General features: G+C 40.0%; 1 protein-coding gene across 8 annotated transcripts in view; it reads left to right on the top strand.

The window, feature by feature from the left end:
* The window catches only part of plekha7b (pleckstrin homology domain containing, family A member 7b), a 53,751-nt gene that overhangs the window by 14,256 nt on the left and 17,467 nt on the right, over positions 1-22,028 (top strand). For all 8 annotated transcript variants that reach the window (XM_026378416.1, XM_026378415.1, XM_026378413.1 and 5 more), the window contains 8 exons: positions 9,880-9,963; positions 13,692-13,803; positions 14,393-14,497; positions 15,144-15,216; positions 15,697-15,797; positions 18,969-19,147; positions 20,426-20,854; positions 21,035-21,575. In XM_026378416.1, the coding sequence (XP_026234201.1) occupies positions 9,880-9,963; positions 13,692-13,803; positions 14,393-14,497; positions 15,144-15,216; positions 15,697-15,797; positions 18,969-19,147; positions 20,426-20,854; positions 21,035-21,575 (1,624 nt within the window). The remainder of the gene's footprint in view (positions 1-9,879; positions 9,964-13,691; positions 13,804-14,392; positions 14,498-15,143; positions 15,217-15,696; positions 15,798-18,968; positions 19,148-20,425; positions 20,855-21,034; positions 21,576-22,028) is intronic.

Genomic DNA, 22,028 nt, shown 5'->3' with positions numbered 1-22,028 from the left:
ACAGAGGTGTTCATGTAAAAAACATAACGTAAATAAACTGCTCTGCTGTGTTCATCTGTGTGCTAGGTCTCATTAGTCAACCCATCTGCAGCTTTTTTTTTTTCAAACACAGTCACAAATATGATCATCTGCCTGCTTACCTACCCAGTTCCATGAACTACTGTATTTTGTCATCTAGCAGAAATGGGACATATTTAATACAGCTATCATTCACACAGGTCATATTAGATAAACTAGGGATTAGGTAAGAACTGGTCAAAGGTAAACTGGAAAATCTGCCCTAGTCATATCATTTCTTGTTCAAACATTGGGATGGCCTCAAAGATTGCCTGACTATGTTTGTCAGAACTGTCTGTGAATAGGAGTTTTTTCGTGAAGTTTGATTTATTTTTGATGTTGAGGGATTATGGGGCTTAGAGATCAGACAGATAATCTAAGCAAAAACATATGCAATTTGTGTTTGTGTGTGCGCTTTGGAGGATGTGTGTGCAGTATGATAGACAGTGTTCCTTTGGCAGAATCAGTTGGGCTGCAGGTCATTAATTTGGTAGTATATATTATTAGGAAGCAGGAGGCGCTTTGAACTATTAAGACGAAGGAAAATGATTGATGACAGCTGCTGCATGGTGCTTGCACTGAGAACATACAGGTAAGCCATCTTTGGGCTAATATACTTGTTCCATGTGTTATGTCTGTCTGGATTAATAGTAATAAAGATGAAGGATAAGTGATAAGTGAAACAACTGCCTACTTAGGTGCTGGTGCATTGTCTAGTTGACTGCCTTTCTGTTGCACAATGCTTAGACAAGAAGGATAAGATAAGTTGCATTTCTGTTAAATGGTCTTAGCACTTGTGACTAGGACGAGCATTATCTTTGATCAGAAAAGAAAAACTTACTATACGTCTCTCAACTCCACATCCTGAGCATCGCTGAGAGTCATTTATTGTGTAACTCTAAAGCTGTCACCTCCACCTGGCATCTGCTGCAAAATCACTGCAGAGTTCAACACAAGCCGCCTTGCTATAAACTGTCTGTTGAGCCATAACCAGCAGCATAAGTAGGCACTTAACATGGATGTACACATGCATCTTTTAGAAAGCTTGCTGAGAGCCTGTGCAGTGATGCGCCATCTCCATTAGGAATGCAGAATCAGTTTTATCATAGGGAGGATGCTGTGACAGTCTGTCAGTGTTCTTTGGATGAAGGTCAATGACAAATGCAGTATTTCATTATGAGTGAAAATGTAATGTAGAGTGAATTTTACTCTACAGGAAGACAGAGTGAATCCTGGTCTCATCCTCTTCTCCACTACTCTCATAATTCTGCTTTGGAGAGATGTTTGGGAAACATTTAATCTCATCCTGCTTTCTAAATGTGTGTGTTTGAATGGTAAATAATCTTGATATCTGACAAGGTCACTGGAGCTCGACTTTAAACTTCTGCTCTGTATTTATCATCAGTCCAGAGACAAGATGAAAAAAGTGTGATCTTCTCATGATCACTGCTGTCTGCATAGTAACATAGTACTTTTCTATTGTATGTTTCCCTTAATTGCATGGCATAGGGCCATTTTGAAGTGTTACTGTATGTGTGTTTTCTCCACTATCTGAATTTTATGTCTTATAAGACAGTCATTTCTTCTAATGGCACTTTGCTTCAAACAATTTCCCCCTGACTTAGATTAGTTACTTCATTCGTTTTAAAAACATCTGCTGTCATTGATATGTGGTGGTGTGTGTTTTGGATGAAATTAAATGGACATATGGGGTGTGTACAGGATGTCTTTGACCTTGGAGGAATTATATCTTTCAATCTGGTCGGACTCTTTTGGGACCAGAAAAGACCAAATTCTTGGAAGCTTGTGGATGAGGATGTGGAAAAGAAGGAGTGTTATCTTGTCTGATTCTTTCTGTAACCTCAGGCTCTTTAATATTATTTCTTTCTGTTCTGCTGACAGTGTGATGATCATTTCGCTATAGTTAAGCCTTGTACACATGGGTGGAGCTCCCTGAAGGGATTCGAGGGTGAATCGGTCACATTCAAATGAATTACTCCTTAAGTCTCTTTCATGGGGATGTAATAAAAGTTTAATCAGTGAGCACCATTTCACACCAAATGTGGGATTTTCATTGGTGTGATTGTTAAAATGTATATAATTGCCATTAGATGTGATTTACAATATTTCACATTTTAAGATTTAGTTGTGCTTTTGTTGTTGTTATTACACAACGTCTCTTGGTGGTTTAGTGTTTTCAAGTTACAGATGGCAGCACCATCAACACATTATCAGCGCGGCTGCACATCATTGCCACTGGCCTATCTCAGTTCCCTCCTGCCCACAGCTGTATCCATACCCTCTCCCGCCTGAGATTTTCAGCTTTAACATTCCCTTGCACTTCACATCCCCTTCTGTCCTACATTGCGCAGCTAAGGCTAAACGTTTAGCTGTGTTTGGCTTTGCAATGTGGGTTGGACTTTGCCTTTAGCTACTGGGACACACTATGCAACACAGAAGCAGATGCTCTAGTTCAGTGTTTTTTAGCCACAGGCAAAGATTAGATTACATATCGGATTAGGTATGATATGTAACACTTTAATTAATCTGAGTGAATTTAACAGTTTAAGGGGTCGATGACTAGAACTCTTCAGACTGTCAAACAGCGACTGTGTATTAGCCGTCCTGAATAAAGAAGATTGCAGCAACATCTCAGACTCAGTTTCACTCAGGAAATCTTCTAGAGTAGAAAAGAATGAGCCAGAGTGTCTTTCTTTCTGCTTGTCCATCAAAGAGTAGAGCTGTGCGAGCATGGGAAAGCCATGAGTGTGCCATTGCCAAATGGGAGGATGGAGGCTCATCTAAAATCAAAGATAACCTATCACAATTTATATGTAGTATCATCATAGCTCTCAAGCAGTTCATCAAACGTACACTCGTCCAATTTTGGATGTTTAACGTATTTTTTCCTTCCATGTCCCATATACACTAGTAGATCTTAAAAAAAGGGAATATTGTGAACACTTTTTTTTCTGGCTGTAAATCAGTCCTCCAGCCGAACAGATCCTGTGAGCACAGAGAGGACGTGACACTGTTGCTGGTGTCCTGCTGAGTGCTGACGTGCTGTTTTCACTAGACGGCCGTGTACACTGTGATGACTTATCCATGCTTCATCTTTCATGCTCAAATTCCCCCTTTTAGTTTGGCTCATTTATCTACATCTCCCTATGACCTACAGAGGTTAGAGAACAGAGGTCAGGGGTCAGTGTGCTTCTTCTCATTAAGCTGTGGTTTCCTGAGGTAAGTGGCTCATGGTCTCCTCAAGCTCTTCTAGTGATGTGCTGATCACAGTGAAAGTAACGCTGGCAGGAAAGAAAAGAGGCATTGGCTATTCTCATTTCATTAGGTTCAGAGTTGGCTAGAGTAAAGGTTTGATTAGTTTTCTGTCAGCACATCACTTAGTCTGACCTATTACACATTTTAGGATGGTCTGTTTATGGGATAATTTGGAACTCCACTGATAGGATCCACTGCAAAATACGGGTTGCAGCTTAGACTAATGGCATCCTCGCGTGGGCTGTGAAAACTACTTCTCATCTCTTGTGCACTGTCAGGTATGTGATGCATTGATGCATTGTTTTGGTAAAAGATAATTGCTTTGCAAAGTTGTCTATCTTGCAGCTTTTTCGTGCCCAAAAAATATTTTTTGTGTGTGGATAAAATACATCAGTAAGGTTGATTTTAAATGCAGAGTTGCAATAGAGACTGCATTTGTCACATATCTACTATTGACTAAAAGAGGGTCTCACGCACTGTCTGCTGGGGTCTATAGTCATATTTCTTTGAGTAATATTTGGTCACAACTGAGCAGGAAACTGCTGCAGGTTGGTTTCTCAGAACTAAACCGATTGATAGGTTGGTGTTAATAAAGGGGAATTTCACTAATGTTGCATTGAGAACCAGTGAAGCTGTCATTTACGCTGACCCCATTTTATTGTAGATTAGGTATCAAACCTTCACACTTTTCAGATTCTGATCATTCTTGACATCACAAATGAAAAGATGGAATAAAGTTGACATCTGGTTGCCCTGGGTCATCATTATTCAGTGAGTAAGGTGCAGGATAAATCTACCTGTGTTAAATATTGACATGAGGCTGCAGGGACCCTCTATTGATTTAAACTCCAGAGTAATGCTTGCTGCAGAAAAGATTTTTTTTTCTGTTGTAGCATATCCCTGTCATTATTGATCGCAAAGATAAGTGCTTTTGGAAGTCATATTATAGTCATGGTTGGAGGCATTATAAAACCACAGTTCATTTGATCAGTTACTTTAAATCACCCTTTATAAATATTAATCAGTTGAGCTAAATGTGTGCCAATGGGTAAAGGTACTGCCCACAGTCCTGTATGTATTGATCCTTCACTAATTTTGTCAGTGGCTGCAGGTATTTGTATTAATGATTTCAGGTTATAGGTCAGTTTATAATCATACAACCAAGAACCAAATGTCCATGTGTACAATGTATTGATATGAGCTTTTGAGTGTGAAAACATAATTTCCTACTGAGCAGGATTGAAATGAGATGTAGCTGATGGGCAAAGAAGGAAGAGCGATATCTACATATTCACTCAGAGCAGTGTTTTTGTTTTGCTCAGAATTGGACTGAGGAGCCTTTCCTTGCATACTAAGTCTTTATTATTGAACCAACACAGACCTTTTCTTGCATTCACTGCAATGCCATTAGTTGTTGCTTTGCTTATGTTCTAGTACAGCGTGGCCTAAAGGACCATTGTGACTAAACTGAAATGTGCTGTGTCAGTGTGTGCTTGTTGAATACTAATAAGGTGACAGCTCTTTCAATTTCTGCCAAACCCTCTGTTTGACACTGGTTCAGGCACTGGCAAGTCTTTGCACCTGCTTCTGTTCTGCATTGGGCCTGTTTGAGTCTGTTTTTTCCCAGTGCTGCTTGAGTGGTTTGTTGGACTGCAAGCTCCATAAAAGCAGAGTTTGCACCAGTTTTTCTTCCTGTTTCATTGATACTGTTTTAGTTAACTGTACGAGCATGCAGAGGCCCAACTGTTCTCCAACTGTGTTGTACTTAATGTAATATACTTAGCTTGGAGTTTCTGCACTTGTAAACGATAAAGATTATAATGATAGCAGTCAATGTGTTCAATGACAGGGAACAGCCAGTGTGTTTGGTTGGCTCCCCTAATTTCCATACAGAATGACAGGGAAATCTCCCAATAACTCCTTGGAGAGGCTGTCTCGATCATTTCCAGAAATGTCAGAGAAATGAAGCTGAGCGAGGCTGCCGAACTGCTCTGCTATGAAACCGATAAAGGTCAGTCGACATGTGAAAATCTTGCTGCAGACTGCTTATCTCCTTAATGGCTCACTGTGTCTGGATGCTGTGCACAAACCACTGTTATTAGGGTTTAATTAATTTTGCGTGCTAGGCCTGGGATGCTGCAGAGTGTTTGGAGCTCCATGATATCTGTCTCTCACAGAATGTAATGTCCTGTCACACTCTGTCACACTACCTGGGTCCTGGGTAGGCTGTCGTACACACACAAATTACCGTCATTATAGGGTTCAGTATCGGTTCATAGCACCTCATTTGACCTATCATGTGTTTATGCCTGCAGCCTTTTTTAAAAATGTATCTTATTCTTTGGATTCTACAGACGAATATCATCTTCACACTAATAACTTAATGATATCAGTGATAAATTGTCTACAGCTAATTGAATTGGTCTGGAAATGAAGTCAGCAGCCGATCTAACTTAAATGATTGCTGCTCTGTGTTTTGTGGTGATTAGTAGAATTGCACAACATTGATCTGTGTGTCACTTCACTCAGAGCTACAATGTACTGTAAGACCAAATGCAGGGTACTAGATGACATTTACTATATCGCACTAGTTTCAGAGGTGAGTTCCTGTTCAGCTGCAACATTCATCATTTTGATTATCACATATTTATCTTCATCATCAGTCACTAGAAATCTTAGCAGTCAACTCAAAATGTACATAACTGATTAAAAATGGTGCATGAAGTAAGGTGAAGAACAACAGAAATAAGAGGTGCTCTCATTTGCCATCGATTCCTCCTGCTTGAGATTTCAGACATCACATTGATGCTGTGATGCTTATTATGAAAACTGCATGAAGAGAGACAAGAGGCTCTTCTTATCTGTATCTCTAGCACTGGAAGTAATTGCTTGCCGTTCGGGTTACAGCTAAGGTACTTCTCTATGGGTTATATAACTTTAAATTTGATATTGTTTGAAGGCATATGAATTAAGACAGTTGACAGTGAATAAAAAAAAGATATTAAAAAATGTCTAGGGCAAAACACTGGAACAAACTCAGACCTCTATAGTTGGACCTCTATAGTCGGTTCAGTATTTACCACATGGCTGGTGTATGTTGCTTTCACCTGCTCCCTTGGTTTTTGCATTCCTCAGGATTAGATCCAATTCTCTCTTAGTGTAGGTCAAAGGTCATTATTATCGTTAAACTAGTGTTTCAAACACGGATGCTAATGCGCTCTTGAAGGGGCCCAAGAACTTTGAGAGGTTATCTATTTTTGGTTTTTGGTTTGAGTTTCTTGTTTGTTTTGTATTGAAGTAGGAACACCAGCCTAAAATGATGCCGTAGCAGCACAGCAGATTTTTAGCAAAAGCTGGTGTGGATTCTCCAAGTCTGATTCAGTAACACTCTCCATTGCTATAAATATTATAGAATGAGGCTGACTTGGCCGGTAAAATAATGTACTTACTCTTTCTGACTGAGAAAAACAAGATTGATGGCATGTTTCATTACCTCCGCTGCAATGCTGTTGCTTAAACCAACCAGTATACTTGTGTGAGAACACTAGTCAAAACCCATCAAACATGCATATTTGAACAATATCGAATGCGTTTTGACAGCACAGATGGAAGTCTGTAAAACAACTGCAGTAATGCAGCAATAAATCAGACCCTGTACAAAAACTTACTTTTTCCTTGAAAGAGAAATATTTCTGGAAAAACATGAGGGGAAAGCAGAAAATGCAGAGGGAGGAGGATCTGATGAGCAGTGGATGTATTCCCTTCATGGGAGGGAGTAAGATCTCCACCATCCACTCAGCAAGTGTGGGACGAAACTCTTAGCATGCTTGGGTGGGTGAAAGTGAGAGCTCCCCCTCCTGCCCTCATCCTGCTGGCTCTACTCTACTCTGCTATTTGCAGATGCCAGCTGCTATGAGAGACCCTCCCTGCATCTTCCACCTGACATGATAATGCAGACAGGATTTCCGTGACCTGCAGCACCACAGTGAATCTAACAGCTGATTCACAAGGATTCACTCTCTCCCAGCAGGTGAGGCTGTCTCCACTGTGTGCATGATACTACAGAGCATAGTCAGTGATGAGCAGAAGTAGAGAGAGACCTGAGTAAGTAGTGAGTATTCAGTTTTACAGTGTCCTTTTTTTCCTAGAGGAGAGGGATGTAAATACATACAGGAGTGAAAACTGTATGCGGATGTTGTATTTGATGTGTTCTTGAGCACTTTGTGTGTGTTAGAAAAGAGAAAGAGGTTCACAAACCACAGATCGTTTTTTCAAGCCTTAGCCCTTAGTGCTGGACAGGTATTACCCTGAACCTCTTGCTTTGTTGCTGAATTGTAAACTCTCGTTCTTACAAGAAAAGCTTATTGCTCCTATGATGTGTGCTGCTGTGTCTACACAGTTCCCACTGAAAGGTTTTTGCTGAAATCAGTTCATCCTTGTTCACGGTTTTGCCTTCTTTAGATCAACATTTGTTAGTTTCTAACTGACACAAGCTTCTTTTCACAGCTAGGTTTGAACCCGGTCTGTTTACATTGTGGTAACACTGCACTGTACACGTCAACACTGCTGCATTGAGAAATGCCCTCTTGAGTCTCTCAAGGAGACATACCTCTCATTCTTTCTCTTCTTTATCTGGCCTGATGGAAGCAGAAACTCTTGACCTGGTTGTTTGTGTTTTGCAACCCGGTAACATAGTAGAGGTGTGAGGCTGTGCCTGACTTTGGAGTCTACAATACTGTAGTGTTGTTTACCAAAGCTTTATTGACATGTACTGAAGTTTTGATCAGTTTTTGTATTAATGAATAAGCCTGTTTCAGCAATAAACCAATAATTTGATTTATTAATGTATATATTTCATATAGTTATAGTAAAAAAAGTTGGGTAGAGTCTTAAATCCACACGTAACTCTTTCTTTTTAAGTTTCTCTGTGAGTTGAACTTTTCTTTTGGGACAGTGTTGTCATAAGTGTTGATGGAAGCTCGTTTTCAGCAAACAAATAGACGTGCTGTGCTGCAGTGTTTGTATACTAACTGGGGATGCTGCAAATTCCATGACAAATAGTTCAGAAGTAATGCAGCTAAAACAAAAGCCTCAAACAATGCACATTCGTAATTAACAGGGGAAGCTGGTGCAGTGCTGTATGTGCTTGGCAAATTATGGATTGTTACGAGGAACAAGCGCATTCGAGCCCGTGTCTATATGCCTGTGTGTGTATGTGTGTGAATACATGCATGAACAAAAGTGGCAGCTTTATATAGTGTTTATCTTTGGTGCGACGTTGTTTGTGTGTGCAGTATTGCTCAGCATCATTCCTGGTCAGTGCACCCTCTGAACTTTTCTGAAATGTCAACTCATAAATCTTTCCACTCTGCTCCCTTTGCTGCATGCTGCGTCTACTTTGTAGTTTGTTTTCTGCTTTTTGTTTAATAATTTTGCACCTTCATAACGCAGAGGCTTTGCAGCTGTCCTTTAGGTGATTCATCCCTTACTGGTCGGGTCGATATTCGGTCATTTATTCACCCTTTAGTGAAGGAAAGAATTGTGTTTATCTCGGCTGTTTGTGCCATGTGTTCATGAAAAAGCAGCATGTTTATTTAACCTCTGCACAGCAGTATTTACTCTGTTTTTATTGGATGCTTGTGCATCGTATTTTCCAGCCTCTGGGAAAATAGTGTAATTTGTTTTTTTTTTGTTTTTTTTTGGCTGTATTAAACTGTGTATGATGGTGATGCTTAAAAGATAAGAGAGGGTCAGAGGGAATAAAATCCAGACTTGAAAGCATAATATTGAAGTTCTCTACATGATCCCCCCCAGTCGTTTGCCCTAGTTTCTCTTCTACACTGAATGGGGTAAAGAGTCTCATACATATCTATTGTATGAGTTGGGAATTATAAAAATATATAAATACATGAGTGATGAAAAAGTGATTTAATCGTTTTTTTATAAATCATAAAAAGTGTCATCAATGTGTTAGATCAAAGTTTGCTTAGACCCAGTGATCAGCAGTTTATGAATGGATTGATGTAAGATTTTGTTTTATCGAAAACTGTAAAATCAAAGTCAATAGTCCAAATCCTGTCATATCTGGTTACATATAAATATAAAATAGACAAGAAAAACAAGAGGCATGGCAAAATATTTCAATGCTCTCAATACCAGCACCCCTGACCAATCGCCCTTTTCTTATTCTTTCTATCCAGTGACAGTTACATGCATTTATGCTCTAGTTAAAGCAATGAATGGTCTTGTCTAATTGAAATCAATACAGCCTGGTGAGCTGGATGAGGGCGAGTGCTGAGCTCCACATTTTGTGTAAAAGAATATGAGCTGCGGTTCCTGACCTGGCTGCAGTGCTACCATAGATTTTTTACTGCTGACTGAGGAATCATTGTAAGCTTAGAAACTTGATGTGGTTTGGATGTAACCTCGACCAGCAGCCAAACAGAAGTATAGAAAAACATGATAAAGCAGGAATCTGATTAATGAGTTGATGCTCATTTTGTTAACTCCCTCTGTGTTTTCTCTCCCTCTCCCTCTGTCCTGCAGCCACAACCTAAGGGCCACATCATTTCGGCACCCTGTGACTGGACAGATTTCCCCCGAAAACACAGAATACACACTGCAAGACAGGTGAGTGAGCGTATCACAGGCTTGAACACATAGAGGTTAGTTCAAGGTCACGCAGTAGGAATGAGCATTCATTAACTAACTGTACTACTGTGACAGCTGACTGGTGTATTCATAGCAAAGACTCCGCTGCAAGCAGAAGCATTTTAAGCGTTAAGTGTTAAGTTCTCAGTGATTAAAGCTGTTCTGCGGAAGCAATGCAAAACTCATTGTGGTTAATCTACATCCTCCACTGTCATTCATGTTCATTATCCCTAGTTCAGTTCTGTTGAGCCATTGATTTGTATACAATCAAGGAGCTTTAAAGCTATAGCTGCCTCACTTGCATAGTTCCAACAATATAGGGATGACTATGGTATTTTGAAATGCCAATCTTAATCTCTTAAAGCTCGCTGTAGTAAAAATAGAGTGAGTTTTATTCCCACCCCACAACAACATGACATCTAATTGGCAAAACAGTTAAACTGCAGCAGGTGCCCCTAGCTCGTAGGCTAAGAGAAAAAGCTTATTTTTGGATATACATATGTGTGTGTATATAGCTTACAGGAGTAAGGTGGACTGATACCTGTACAAGAGTTTGAGCTTCAGTTTAAGAACTGCATCACTCACTTGTGTAATGCAGTGGAATGATACCACATAATGCTCCATTATTCACGCACTGGTACAGTAGTTTAAGCTCTGTCATAAAATAAGTAATATTTGGCAGGTTTTGTGGTGTAGGTTCATTCCGCAAAGTTTAGTTAGACCTATTTAACTCTTGCATTTATGCCTAACCACACTGTGATTTAATATTACACTTATTATATTACACTACAAAAGGCATCTTCCGTTAAACTTTCCTGTTTAAAATCACAAGTCTCACGGTGAAGCAGAGGAAATCCTGATGACATTTCACATTTATTCTCTCAGCCTTTAGAAAGCTCCCTCAAGCGCCACAGAAGATATTATACAACTGTTTTCACAGACTGGGGGCTCACCCTTGTGTAAAATTGGAGGACTGCCCTTTAAAGCTATTTCCGTCTTTCTTCTGCACCTACTTATATTTACTTCATTTCCAGTTTTTGTGCCTCACTTTTCCACCCTATTCTGTTGAAAATCCTGTTGAAGACTTGAGCCTAGAGTGTGACAGCCAGGATGCTGTTTTAGTATTGAATGTGTTTGATGCAGGCATGACTGTGACTGTAGAACGTCCTGTGCACAGACGTGGTGTTGTTATGGGCTTATAATGGTTTCTGGATAGGAGGTGGTTTATGAATCACAAACTCTCTTAGTAAAGAATACCAAACTGTTTTTCCTGGAGACCCGTGTGGTGTTGAGGACAAAGTAGGAAGGAGAGCTTTAGAAAACCCTGTTGACCCCCTTGTTATAGATGATCATACATGCATTGCCTTTAAAAATGTCAGATATGCCCGCCATGTTTTGCAGCAAGAAGAATTAGGAGAAACTCAACTGTATGTCTTTCTCTCATCTACACTTCTTGATGTGAAATATTGCTCCTCCCCTCCACATGCTGCAACAAATTTCCCAGGAACTGTTCCAATGACAGTGGTGGTAAACAGTGTGTAAGCTTCACATAAAACATAAGTCCGGCAGTCCCCTTATGACACAAATATCCTGAAAAATGCTGGCTGTAGTCCAGCCCATGAGTGCAGATACTGTAAGCTTTGTTCCACTATAATATCCCTCTTTTCCCTTTGTTCTAGCAGATTTTTTTCTTGCTTTAGTCTTAAGCTTCAGTGCAGTGTGAGACACAGCAGGAAAAAGCAAGAGGGTCAGTGCTGCTTTTAACCTCTTGCAAAACAACAGGAGGGGCTAGTTGCCATGGTGTCAAAGAGATAGGTCACACATTGTTTTGCACTATAAGAGCAGTCCTGCAATCAGGAAAGAGGAGGTTCTCCTAAGTAGTTGCATGTTGCAGTTGCATGTCAGTTATGTGGCTGATGATGAGGGTTAAAAATGGTGCAGAGGTTCAGCTACCATTCTGGCTTTTGTTAACAGTGGTGTTGGTATTGCAAAGGCCAGGCCACACTAGAATCACATTGTTGCTACCTTGTTGCACCCATTCTTGGGTTTTTAATTGACTTAGCAGAGCTAAAACAGTCAGTAGTAATCATCTGAAGACAGTAGAGTGTGATGTACCAATTTGTTCAAAAATTAAATGTTAACACTTAATCAGCATTGACTATAATTTGTGAGAAATATTTTGGAGACCTAGCCTGGGAAAAAAACTAACTGGAAGCGAATATGATGTGATAACTAGAGAAAAAAATGGCTACCAGTCTACTTGTAATGCTCCATTATGCACATCAGTTCTTCTTTTAATATAATTTTCACATTGTACACACGTTAGTTGTAAACATTAATGTTGTGTGTTTTCCTCTTGACATTATTATTATAAAGGCTTTATTTCTGATGTCTACTTTATTTAATGTGAAGTACAAGCCCACACCAAATGTGCTTATGCTCAGAGGTATCTGTAATGTTTGAGCTTCGAGTGACATCAAGCTCTGGGAGTGTCTGGCAGAGGAACAGGTCCACTGCCGGCTGCCTCACTGTTCTCCTCATTGTTCTTTACTGCAGGTTGAAACTATTTGAAATATGTGACGCAACACTTTGAAAGGCATTATGTAACAAAGAAAGAGGCAATTACCATAACAGTTCAGTTCATTCAATATCATTGTAAGATGTAAGTGGCCCAGGATACTGAAGTTAACTGTGTTACATGTACATACATTTTTATAAATTAAAAACAAATATATTATAAATAAATGTCTTTTTTCCTACATTTTTTTAAAATAATCAATATGGTTTATTTACAAAATAGAAATATTATTGCTTGTATGATTTTTATAGGTCATTAATCATGAGTTCCTGCTAAATTAATTCTAACCTCTAATTTGTTCTTGTGTAGGACGCTTCACTAGTGCTTAGGGATATTTTGCTGTAATCGCCTCAAACTGTCCCATTCGTCTGACTCATCATAATACCTTTGTTGTACTTCGACATTTGGCATCATTTCTAATTTCATAAGTGATGAGTCACAGCTAAATAGGCCACCGCGACGTTGGGGACAAAATGTGAACAGTAATAACACAAACAGATACAGCACTGAAGACTCACACGTAAAGACATCCTTCTTAAGAATGTACCACAATATCATGTGTACTTTACTGTAAGCGTATTCACACTGGGGATAGCTTGGGACACAGCACTCTCTGAGATCAGCTGTCATGTCCATATTATGTATGTACTCTAGTTGCTTTAGGCCCAAAAGAACCTTGTTAAAAACGGTTCTAACATGTTTAACCAGTCAGTGACACGATCACGTTTGGACAATCTCTCTGATTGTAACAATAAAATGATGTTATGTGTGTATGTGTGTGAGCTCAAGCCTGCGTATGTCTTCAGATGAAGCTTCTGTTTGTTTGTTTTTTTGCTTGGGGTTGTCATCTTATTGTCTATAAGTTGTATGCCCTCGGGTGAGAGTCAGGCCAGGTGTCAGTGAACACAAAGTTTCCAGCGCTAAGGTGTCCACTAACGAGCCATTGGCTGTGACAGGTCGCGTGGCGGTGTCAGGAAACTGTCACATCCTTTATATGTGAAAGCTCAGCGCAGGGCTGTGCTCCGTTTCACTGCATGTCTGGAGGATTTTCAAAAGGGACATCCCTATCCGATGTTTCTCATTATGTGCTGCTGATCTCCTTCTTCTGCTGCTGTCCGTTCAACTGTAGGATAGAGTCCCGTATGTCCAAGTCAGCAGCCAATCAGAGATCCCCCAGCATGGTCACAGAGTCTTCCAAGGCTGTGACCTCAGCAGCAGCAGATACCACTTCAGGGTCGAAGGTGAGTTTTTTTTTTTTTTCCAGTCCAGCTGGTCATGTCGAGTATGTTTACTTGTGTTAGTTATTTTTATTATAAGAACTAAACATTCAACATCAAATCAAATTGATCCTAAAACATTTTTTTTAGCATATTAAAACTCAAATGCACATCCTGTGGGACTGAACAGGGGTGCGGTGTACAGAATGCATTTTTTTAAAGGCTTGCTGTTGTTTCCAGTAGGAGAATGGAAATTTTCACAGCAAAAATGTTTTGTACTGAATATGGGACACACCACAGAAACAAAGGACAGTGATAACACACCACATTAGCCTCACATCGCTACTGAAAAGCAACTGAAAGCCACTTAAAGAGAGTTTTCACTACTCTTTCTAAAATGACCCTGCCTAAAAATATGAGTATAAATAGCAAGTTGGTATTTCCCCTTCACATAATGGGCAATAAAATGAGTTCCAGGAAAGAAGGAAACATTTCTGAAACTTTTGTTTCTGTTGTGAGAGTAGGGATACAGTCAAAACAATACTACTCCCCATTCATTACTGTATCTAACCTCACATAATCACCTAATTCGTTTTTTCTTTGCTTTCTGCAGAGCTCCAGAAGTACAGGGAAAATACACAGTTTTGGCAAGAGGGATCAGGCTATTAAAAGAAACCTCAACATCCCAGTGGTGGTGAGAGGGTGGCTCTATAAACAGGTGAGTAGTGGTGGAAGTATTGTGATATTATGTTATGTGATATTTCACTGATTCCCAAAACGCTATTGATTTTAATAAATAGTTGACATGCAAAGATCTATGTCAGAGAGTGGATTACTGTTGGAATCTATGCAACATAACAACATAAACTCTAGTTTGTTTTTGCTGCCATCCTTGCAGCTTCTGATTGGCTAAGCACACCTGATCTAGGTAATCAGCAATGTGTAGGAATGGAAGGCAAGGATAACTGAAAAACAAGCAGGAGGGGGTTAGACACCAGGGACATGAACTGTTCTTTCTACTATAACAGTTTTCCTAAAATTTGATTTAATAAACCACCTTGGTTTAAGTAGTGTACATCAAGCTGTTACTGTCACACTATGTTTTTTTAAAACATGACCTCCAATCCAAACCCAGTTAGAGACCTACAGTACTGAGATAAGTGTAGAGGGTGCAGCACCACAAAACGAAACACATGAAATTAAATTACGTTATTGTTGTAATGATATGCATAAAAAAACACCCCCATTCCCTTCTTTTTAATAAGCCTTCTATTCCCAAACTGAACTTTCTAATTAAAATGTGAATTAACTCAAGTTCTTCGGTGCATTTCTAAACTCGCTGTGTGTCCCCTGTCCACCTCCAGGACAGCTCTGGAATGCGACTGTGGAAACGGAAGTGGTTTGTTTTGTCAGACTATTGCTTGTTTTACTACAAAGGTGAGTCAATGAGAAGTGCACTTGGCCATAGTTCAGCAGAAAACACAAACATAAACATGGCTGTGAAATGAACTTGTGGTGATCTTCTGTAGGAAGATGCATTTCCTGATTAATAACAGCCTGTAATTAGACATATGACATATCCTTCTATCTCTTACTCTCCTGGGCTTTCTCTTCCTCTCACTTCTCCTTCCTCATTAACTTGAGTGTTTTACTATGGGATGTAATCTTTGCTTGTGTTGCCACAGCATCTACCTCCTCTAGACCACATGCCACCTCATGCCACATGCTGCCACATGGCCCCATCCAGACAAGAGTCACCCATGAATTATATCTCAGTCATTTACCTGCTGTTCATAAATCTGCAGCCAGTTGTAAACATCGTGAAAGATTTTATTCGAACTAGAGGATGTTGTTCTGGATGCTTGTAACAACATTCTGTGTCTGTGTGTGTATGTGTGTGTTTTTTTTGTTTCACAGACAGTCGTGAGGAAACAGTGCTCGGTAGCATCCCTCTGCCCAGTTATGTCATTGCACCAGTTGAGCCTGATGACCACATTAACCGCAAATATGCTTTCAAGGTAACACTGAAGTTGTGTCTTCATGCATCTTCATGTGTAGTTAGCAAAATGTGTAAACTTTTTACACTTTTTTAGGAATACTTGTAGATAGTGTGCATCATATTGTATACTTGATATAATGATTGTACAATCAGATGCTTCTTGTTTCAGTTTATATGTTTTCTGTTTATAGTTTATTTTATTTTAAAGATTCAGTACTGCTTAGTGTGTTATAGTATAACTGAACAAAACACTAAGAGGTTCCACTAATTCTGTTAATTTAACAAAGGAGTTTTGTAGAAAACATAAAACTCTTGGTTTTTATATCTGTATCCTCCTCGAATTTGCATTTCAAGTTTAGCAGACACAAGCATTGGCTGATTTTATTCAACAAAACCTTTCTGCTGTTCTTTGGTAGTCCCACCAGTGTGCCGGAGAAGCTGCAGCAGTGCAGTCTTCAGTATGATGTTCACGGCGCACAAGCTTTGTTCTTTCCCTGAAATATGAATGACACATAACTTGCTTATTATACCTGAAACAGTCAACCAGCCTTTGGTAATGGTGTCATTTTAACTTGAAAATGTGTGGCAGAACTTTTACTCGCATGCTGCAAAGTCTCTTTCTTTTCTTCCTTCTGTGAATTCTCAGTACAGCAAAGGGATTTATGTCGTTTGGTTACAGCAGGAGTGTTATCTAGCTCCTCCTCTGTGGAAACACAGAGCTTACTGCAAAGAACAATAGTGCCTGAATGTTTGATGCACCACTGTAGCTCCATGGTATTCTGTCGCAGTCCTTTCAGCTCTTTGGTATTTGGGCTTTTTGTTCTTGGATTCTGTTTGTAGATGCGTGTCTGAGTGTGAGTGTGCATCAGTGTGGGAACACACAAGGTCTGCTGCATTTTAAAGATCATATTACTTACAATGGAATTTGTATAATTGTTCTGCTGGGAATATTAATTATACATTCAGCCTGTTCACTGCTTCCTTCCAGCACCTGCAGGGGAGAATATGTAAGATTAGGTGAAAGAGGCTGCACCACTCTATTTAAGAGATCCTTATTCCCCTCTCAGCTTTCCTGGAGCCGCCATGCATAAAAAAAAATAATAAAAAAAACAGGAGATTTCATTACCTATATCTGAAGTGCTTCTCAGTCACTGCTAAGTAAGCATGACAAAAGCTCAGCATGTGTCGGATGTTGTTCAACAATCGGATGTTCCAGGCTGTTAGAGCTACTGACATTTTATGGTGTATTACAATTACAGTATCAGGTAGGCCTGAGATAGATAGAGAGATAGATAGATAGATAGACAGATAGATAGATAGATAGATAGATAGATAGATAGATAGATAGATAGATAGATAGATAGATAGATAGATAGATAGTCCCACTGAGAAGTACAGTAGGAGAATAGGTTGGAGTCAGTACAGTAATTAGTAATAGCAGTAAATATTTACACTGAAGAGTATATTTTTAGCTTCTTTAAAGAACTGTGAGCTGTGATCTGATTGTAAACTCATGATTCTCTCACTTTTACTCATCTTTGCTTCTGTGATGACTGTCAAAAGACTATAGCCAGGGACATTTCTGTTCTGAGTCAGCACTGATCTGCTGTAACGTCCTCTTGTTTTCTGTTCTCTTATTTTTTGCTCATCTGACTGTGTTTCTCTCATTCCCTGTTGGTCAATTGCCTCCCATTGTGACCTGGTGTGTGTGCGCGGGCGGAGTGAGTACTGTTCTCTGCGGGTGGCCATCCTGAATCACACAGGCTTCCTGTCTTGCATGAATAGGTATTTGGTTTCACTTTCCACTCATCAGTGGATTGCCATCCTTAGCTCCCCTGGTTTCATATCATCCTTCTCGCTGCTGAATGCACATTTCTAAATGTGCATCGAAGTCTCACCATGTATGGACATGACTAAGGCAGCAGTCATCTATGGACAATGTCAGAGCTCATACTAGCGCCATTAGCTGTGTGTTTTTTCTTTTATCATTAAAACTAAGTATCGAGGCACTAACACTTTTGTTACTGCTGTTATTGTACTGAACAGCAAATTGGTTAAAAGCAGCAAAATTTTTCACATCCAGAGAGGGAATCTTAAGTTGTATTTGTAGTTTGGCTCAGGAAGTAGAACAGGTTGTCCACAATAAATTGTCAAAGTAAAGGTGGAGGTTGGTACTTTAATTTGAAACTCATGGTTAAATTTAAATGTCTTGTGCTGGACCATCAAGTAGCACATAGCAGCATATTTAGTAAATTAGTCTATTGTCAGTTTTAGAAATGTGATCAATTGGTGGAGCATGAGACTCATATTACCAATGGATCTCTCTCATGTACACACACTGTACGTTCAGTGGCTCTGGCATTTGTCTTGTCAAGCTGCACATCACCTATCACATTCTCATAACTATGGGAGAGGTGGGACAGCAGGGCCTCAGCCATTTTTTCCACATTGCATTTCCTTGAATGTTTGTTGCCATCAGTTATTTGTCCCTTTTTGCATTATTTTTATACAGTTGCAGAATACAGAATATAAGTGCCTTATTATAACTGATAACTGATAAACCATGTTGCTTAGTATGCTCGTATTGTGACTCTCAAGCACCTACAGTAAACCAACGAAGAGCTCAAAGGCCAAAACCACAGAGCAAGTATGATATATTCGTATTGCGGGTTGTGTGCATCATGGAGTTTGAAGGATTTAATGGCTACGTTGTACATTCAAGCTTTTAGAGCTGATCTTTACCACTGTATAGAAATAACAAAAGGTAAGCTGATATGTATTGTGTGATAAATGTTTATATGTATCTCAACTATAGGGGTGGCAGATGCTCTTAGTTGCCTTTTCTTTGCTACTGTACGGTTGTTTGCTGCAGTTGCTGACAAATTTCTGTGTGCTAAAGAGATTGTAATGAGCTTTTCTCAAAAGCAGCTGGAAAACATAACCTGTGTTATGCCTTTTCTTGCCAGTAACGCCGCATTGTTCACATTGTTTCTGCTGCAGCACTTTGCTTCTTCCCACTTCTTATTTTCAGTGATGCTGTTAACTTGAACCTCACTGAGTTGACAGTTGTCAGTCTCAGTACAGAGGAAAGCAAAGTTGTTTTCTCACTGGCAGGTTGTTTCCTGTTTTCAGGAGGAAGGTCTCACATCTGTCCCTTTTCTCTGTCTCTCAATCTCCTTCTCTTTGATAGGCGAGCCACACAGGAATGCGCTCCTACATTTACAATAAGAACTCTGTGATTGGCTCACAGGCAGAACACTGCGGGATGCGGACATATTACTTTAGTGCGGACACACAGGAGGACATGAATGGCTGGATCCGGGCCATGAACCAGGCTGCACTGATGCAGCAGAGTCACACAATAAAGAGGTTGGTCTCGCTCTACAGAGTAAGATTCACCTTTCACCGTAGTTGGATGTGTACTAGTACCAACATCTCGACTTCCATAAAGCACAACAGTCTCTTTGAGCTAAATAAGCCTTGAGATGATATATAGAGAACCTGGTTGAATAGCTGCATGGTATTCGGCTGTATAGCCTGGTAATTCTTCAGTTTTTCTGTCTTACAGTTTTAAAATTATAGCAGCTAAAGCAACTGCTTTAATATTAGTTTGAAAATAGAAATTTCCTCATTTTTCCTGCTTTCACAGACCTCATTTCAACAACAGTCTTCCGCAGCCCTGTCCGTCTGTTCTGGGGCAGCAACATCTCTGCAGTTATTGTGTGTGTATCTATGTCTATGTGTGTTTATGGCATCATGCATCTGGCTCTGATATAGATGAGGCTTAGTGTAGCCACTGCCAGCTGAGGTAATACTCACGAGACCTCCACTGCAGAATGTGTCTACAGCAGTAATCACAATGTACAGATGACGCTGGTGTAAATAATGTCTTCTGAAATTGTGAAAATATTCCCAGTCGGTGGCATAAATAGTCTGCAACACATTCTGATAGTGTGTGGCAACTGTATGTGTGGTAAACTGCATTTAGATATCTTCAAATCAGCTGGATTTACTGCAGGGGTTTAATAGCCTGTGCAACAATGTCACCTAGAGGCCAATGTGAGTCAATACTTTTGAAATTCTTTTTTTTTTTTTTTTGTGAATGAGTAATCATCAAGTTTGTGTTTTATAGAAATTGAAAAAATATATTTTTATTTCTTTAACTGGGGGAGATGATTATGAATTCAAATGTAGAACCTAATGAATTAAATTAAATATAATGATAATAAATATTACAGTAGTATGAAGAGATAATTTCAGTTTCTGTTTGTGAATTCTCCACCAAAACATTACTAGTCTTAAAAAGTTTTTAATTGAAACTAGCTACCTATGGTCACTGATCTTTCCTATACCATAGAGTATAATTCAAAAGGCTATCTGATCATCTGATTATGTGTCTTTGCAAATTAACTGGATGGAATTAGGACTGGTCATTAAAAACAATTTAAGTGACCACTGTGTTTTTTATTCACCTCTTATTGCTTTTTTTAATCCCTCTTTTCAAAAACGTCGCCATTCTTCACCATAATCTGCAGTAAAAACGTAAAACAAGATAGTGAATAAAGTGTAGCATCACAAACTATCAGGTAACTACCACACTAGCAGAATATATTAACTGTTTTATCATCCGCTGTCACTTTTTTACAGAGAGGTGGAGAAAGCAGAGAAGGCTGCACAGCAGGCAGTCCCTCAAACCAACCACGTCCGCATCAACCAGAACTCATCTCAGCCAGAAAACCTTCGCAGGACAGACAGAGAGGAACCTCAGGGTAATGGTGTCAGACTGGCTCATGGAGATGAGGCGAGGTATGGATTAGAGATCCAAGGGAGGCCCAGTCAGTCAGCCACAGAGGAAAGAGTAGAAAGACTCTCTCCAGACTCGGTTGATGGTGCCGCTCATAAGAATGGACAACAAACTGTAATCCAAGTGTCCCTGCTGCCAGAACAAAACGGGAATCTTATCTATCAGAGAGGTTTTGTTTCGCAGAAAGACACTGAAAAACACGTGCAGAGAAAGAATACACTAGCTCAGGTGGAGCAGTGGGTCAAAGTTCAAAAAGGAGACCCACCAAAGAGGTGAGTTTGATGTCACACAATCAACCATTCAATCATTCTGCTGCATTACAACAGAACTCCTCTAATACCTAATATGATGATGTGTATTTAAAATTGCCCAATGACTGTTGTTGTTTGATTCTACATAGTAGAAAACATTTCCTTATACAAGTAAAAGATGTCACTGTGTTTTTCTGTCAGTGTTTCCACTGCTGAGTACAACCTCCCTCGGCGGACTCCTCCCTTAAAGCCCAAAGCCAGCACAACGGATCCCGCCTATCAGTCATTGCCAAAGTCTCCCCGTCTCCCATCGGGCAGCAACTCTCCTCCAGCAACATGCAACCTGCCCAGTGACTACAAGTATGCCCACGACCGACTCAGCCACTTCCGCATGTCCACAGATGAGAGAATGGCCACCAAGGAGGGAATGGTGTGGCAGCTGTATGAGTGGCAGCAGCGGCAGCAGTTCCGTCACGGCAGCCCGACCGCTCCTATGTACACTGGTCCCAACTTCACAGACTCTTCATCTTTTAGAGTTACTGTGGAGATGCCACGCTCCATCTCTGTCCCTCCATCCCCGTGTGAAGTCCCACCGTCAGTTCCCTCCTCTTTCAAACCCCCTTCCCCTCGCAGGCCACACACTCCTTCAGACAGACGCACTGTCAGACCCCTGGATGATGTGGCACCAGGGGACAGCACGTGGTCCAGCTCCCCTGGTCATATTTGTGCCCATCTTTCTCAGGTAGGACTCCTACATATGGAGGAGAGGTGTTCTCTTAGTATTTAGAAAGAATTGTTACCAGACAATTTAGACATTTATTTAATGTCAGCTTTAGGTGTTAATAAGTCAGCATTACTCATCATAAAACCAAAAGAAATGCAAATATTGGTGCACTGGTTAAATCAAAGAGGTAAAGTCATTTCAAGAGAAAGATACATTATAATTCTGGTAATTTGTTCTATTTATTACCTCATTTTAGTTAAGACATCTTCAAAATGCTTTTATTTTAAGTCCCACACTGATGACCAGTCCAGAGTGGACTGCAGTGAGCCTCTTGTCCAACATCTGCTGTGACAAATCTAGTTCCCCACAACCCAGCACAGAATAAACAGGCACAGATAATGTTGAAACAGATGACTTCATGTTTCATGTTTTTGTGTCATTGGTGCTTTAACATTGTAATCCTGGCACACA

Source organism: Anabas testudineus, chromosome 3 (assembly GCF_900324465.2).
Source record: "Anabas testudineus chromosome 3, fAnaTes1.2, whole genome shotgun sequence".
NCBI lineage: Eukaryota > Metazoa > Chordata > Actinopteri > Anabantiformes > Anabantidae > Anabas > Anabas testudineus.
This window is presented reverse-complemented; position numbering and strand designations above follow the sequence as displayed.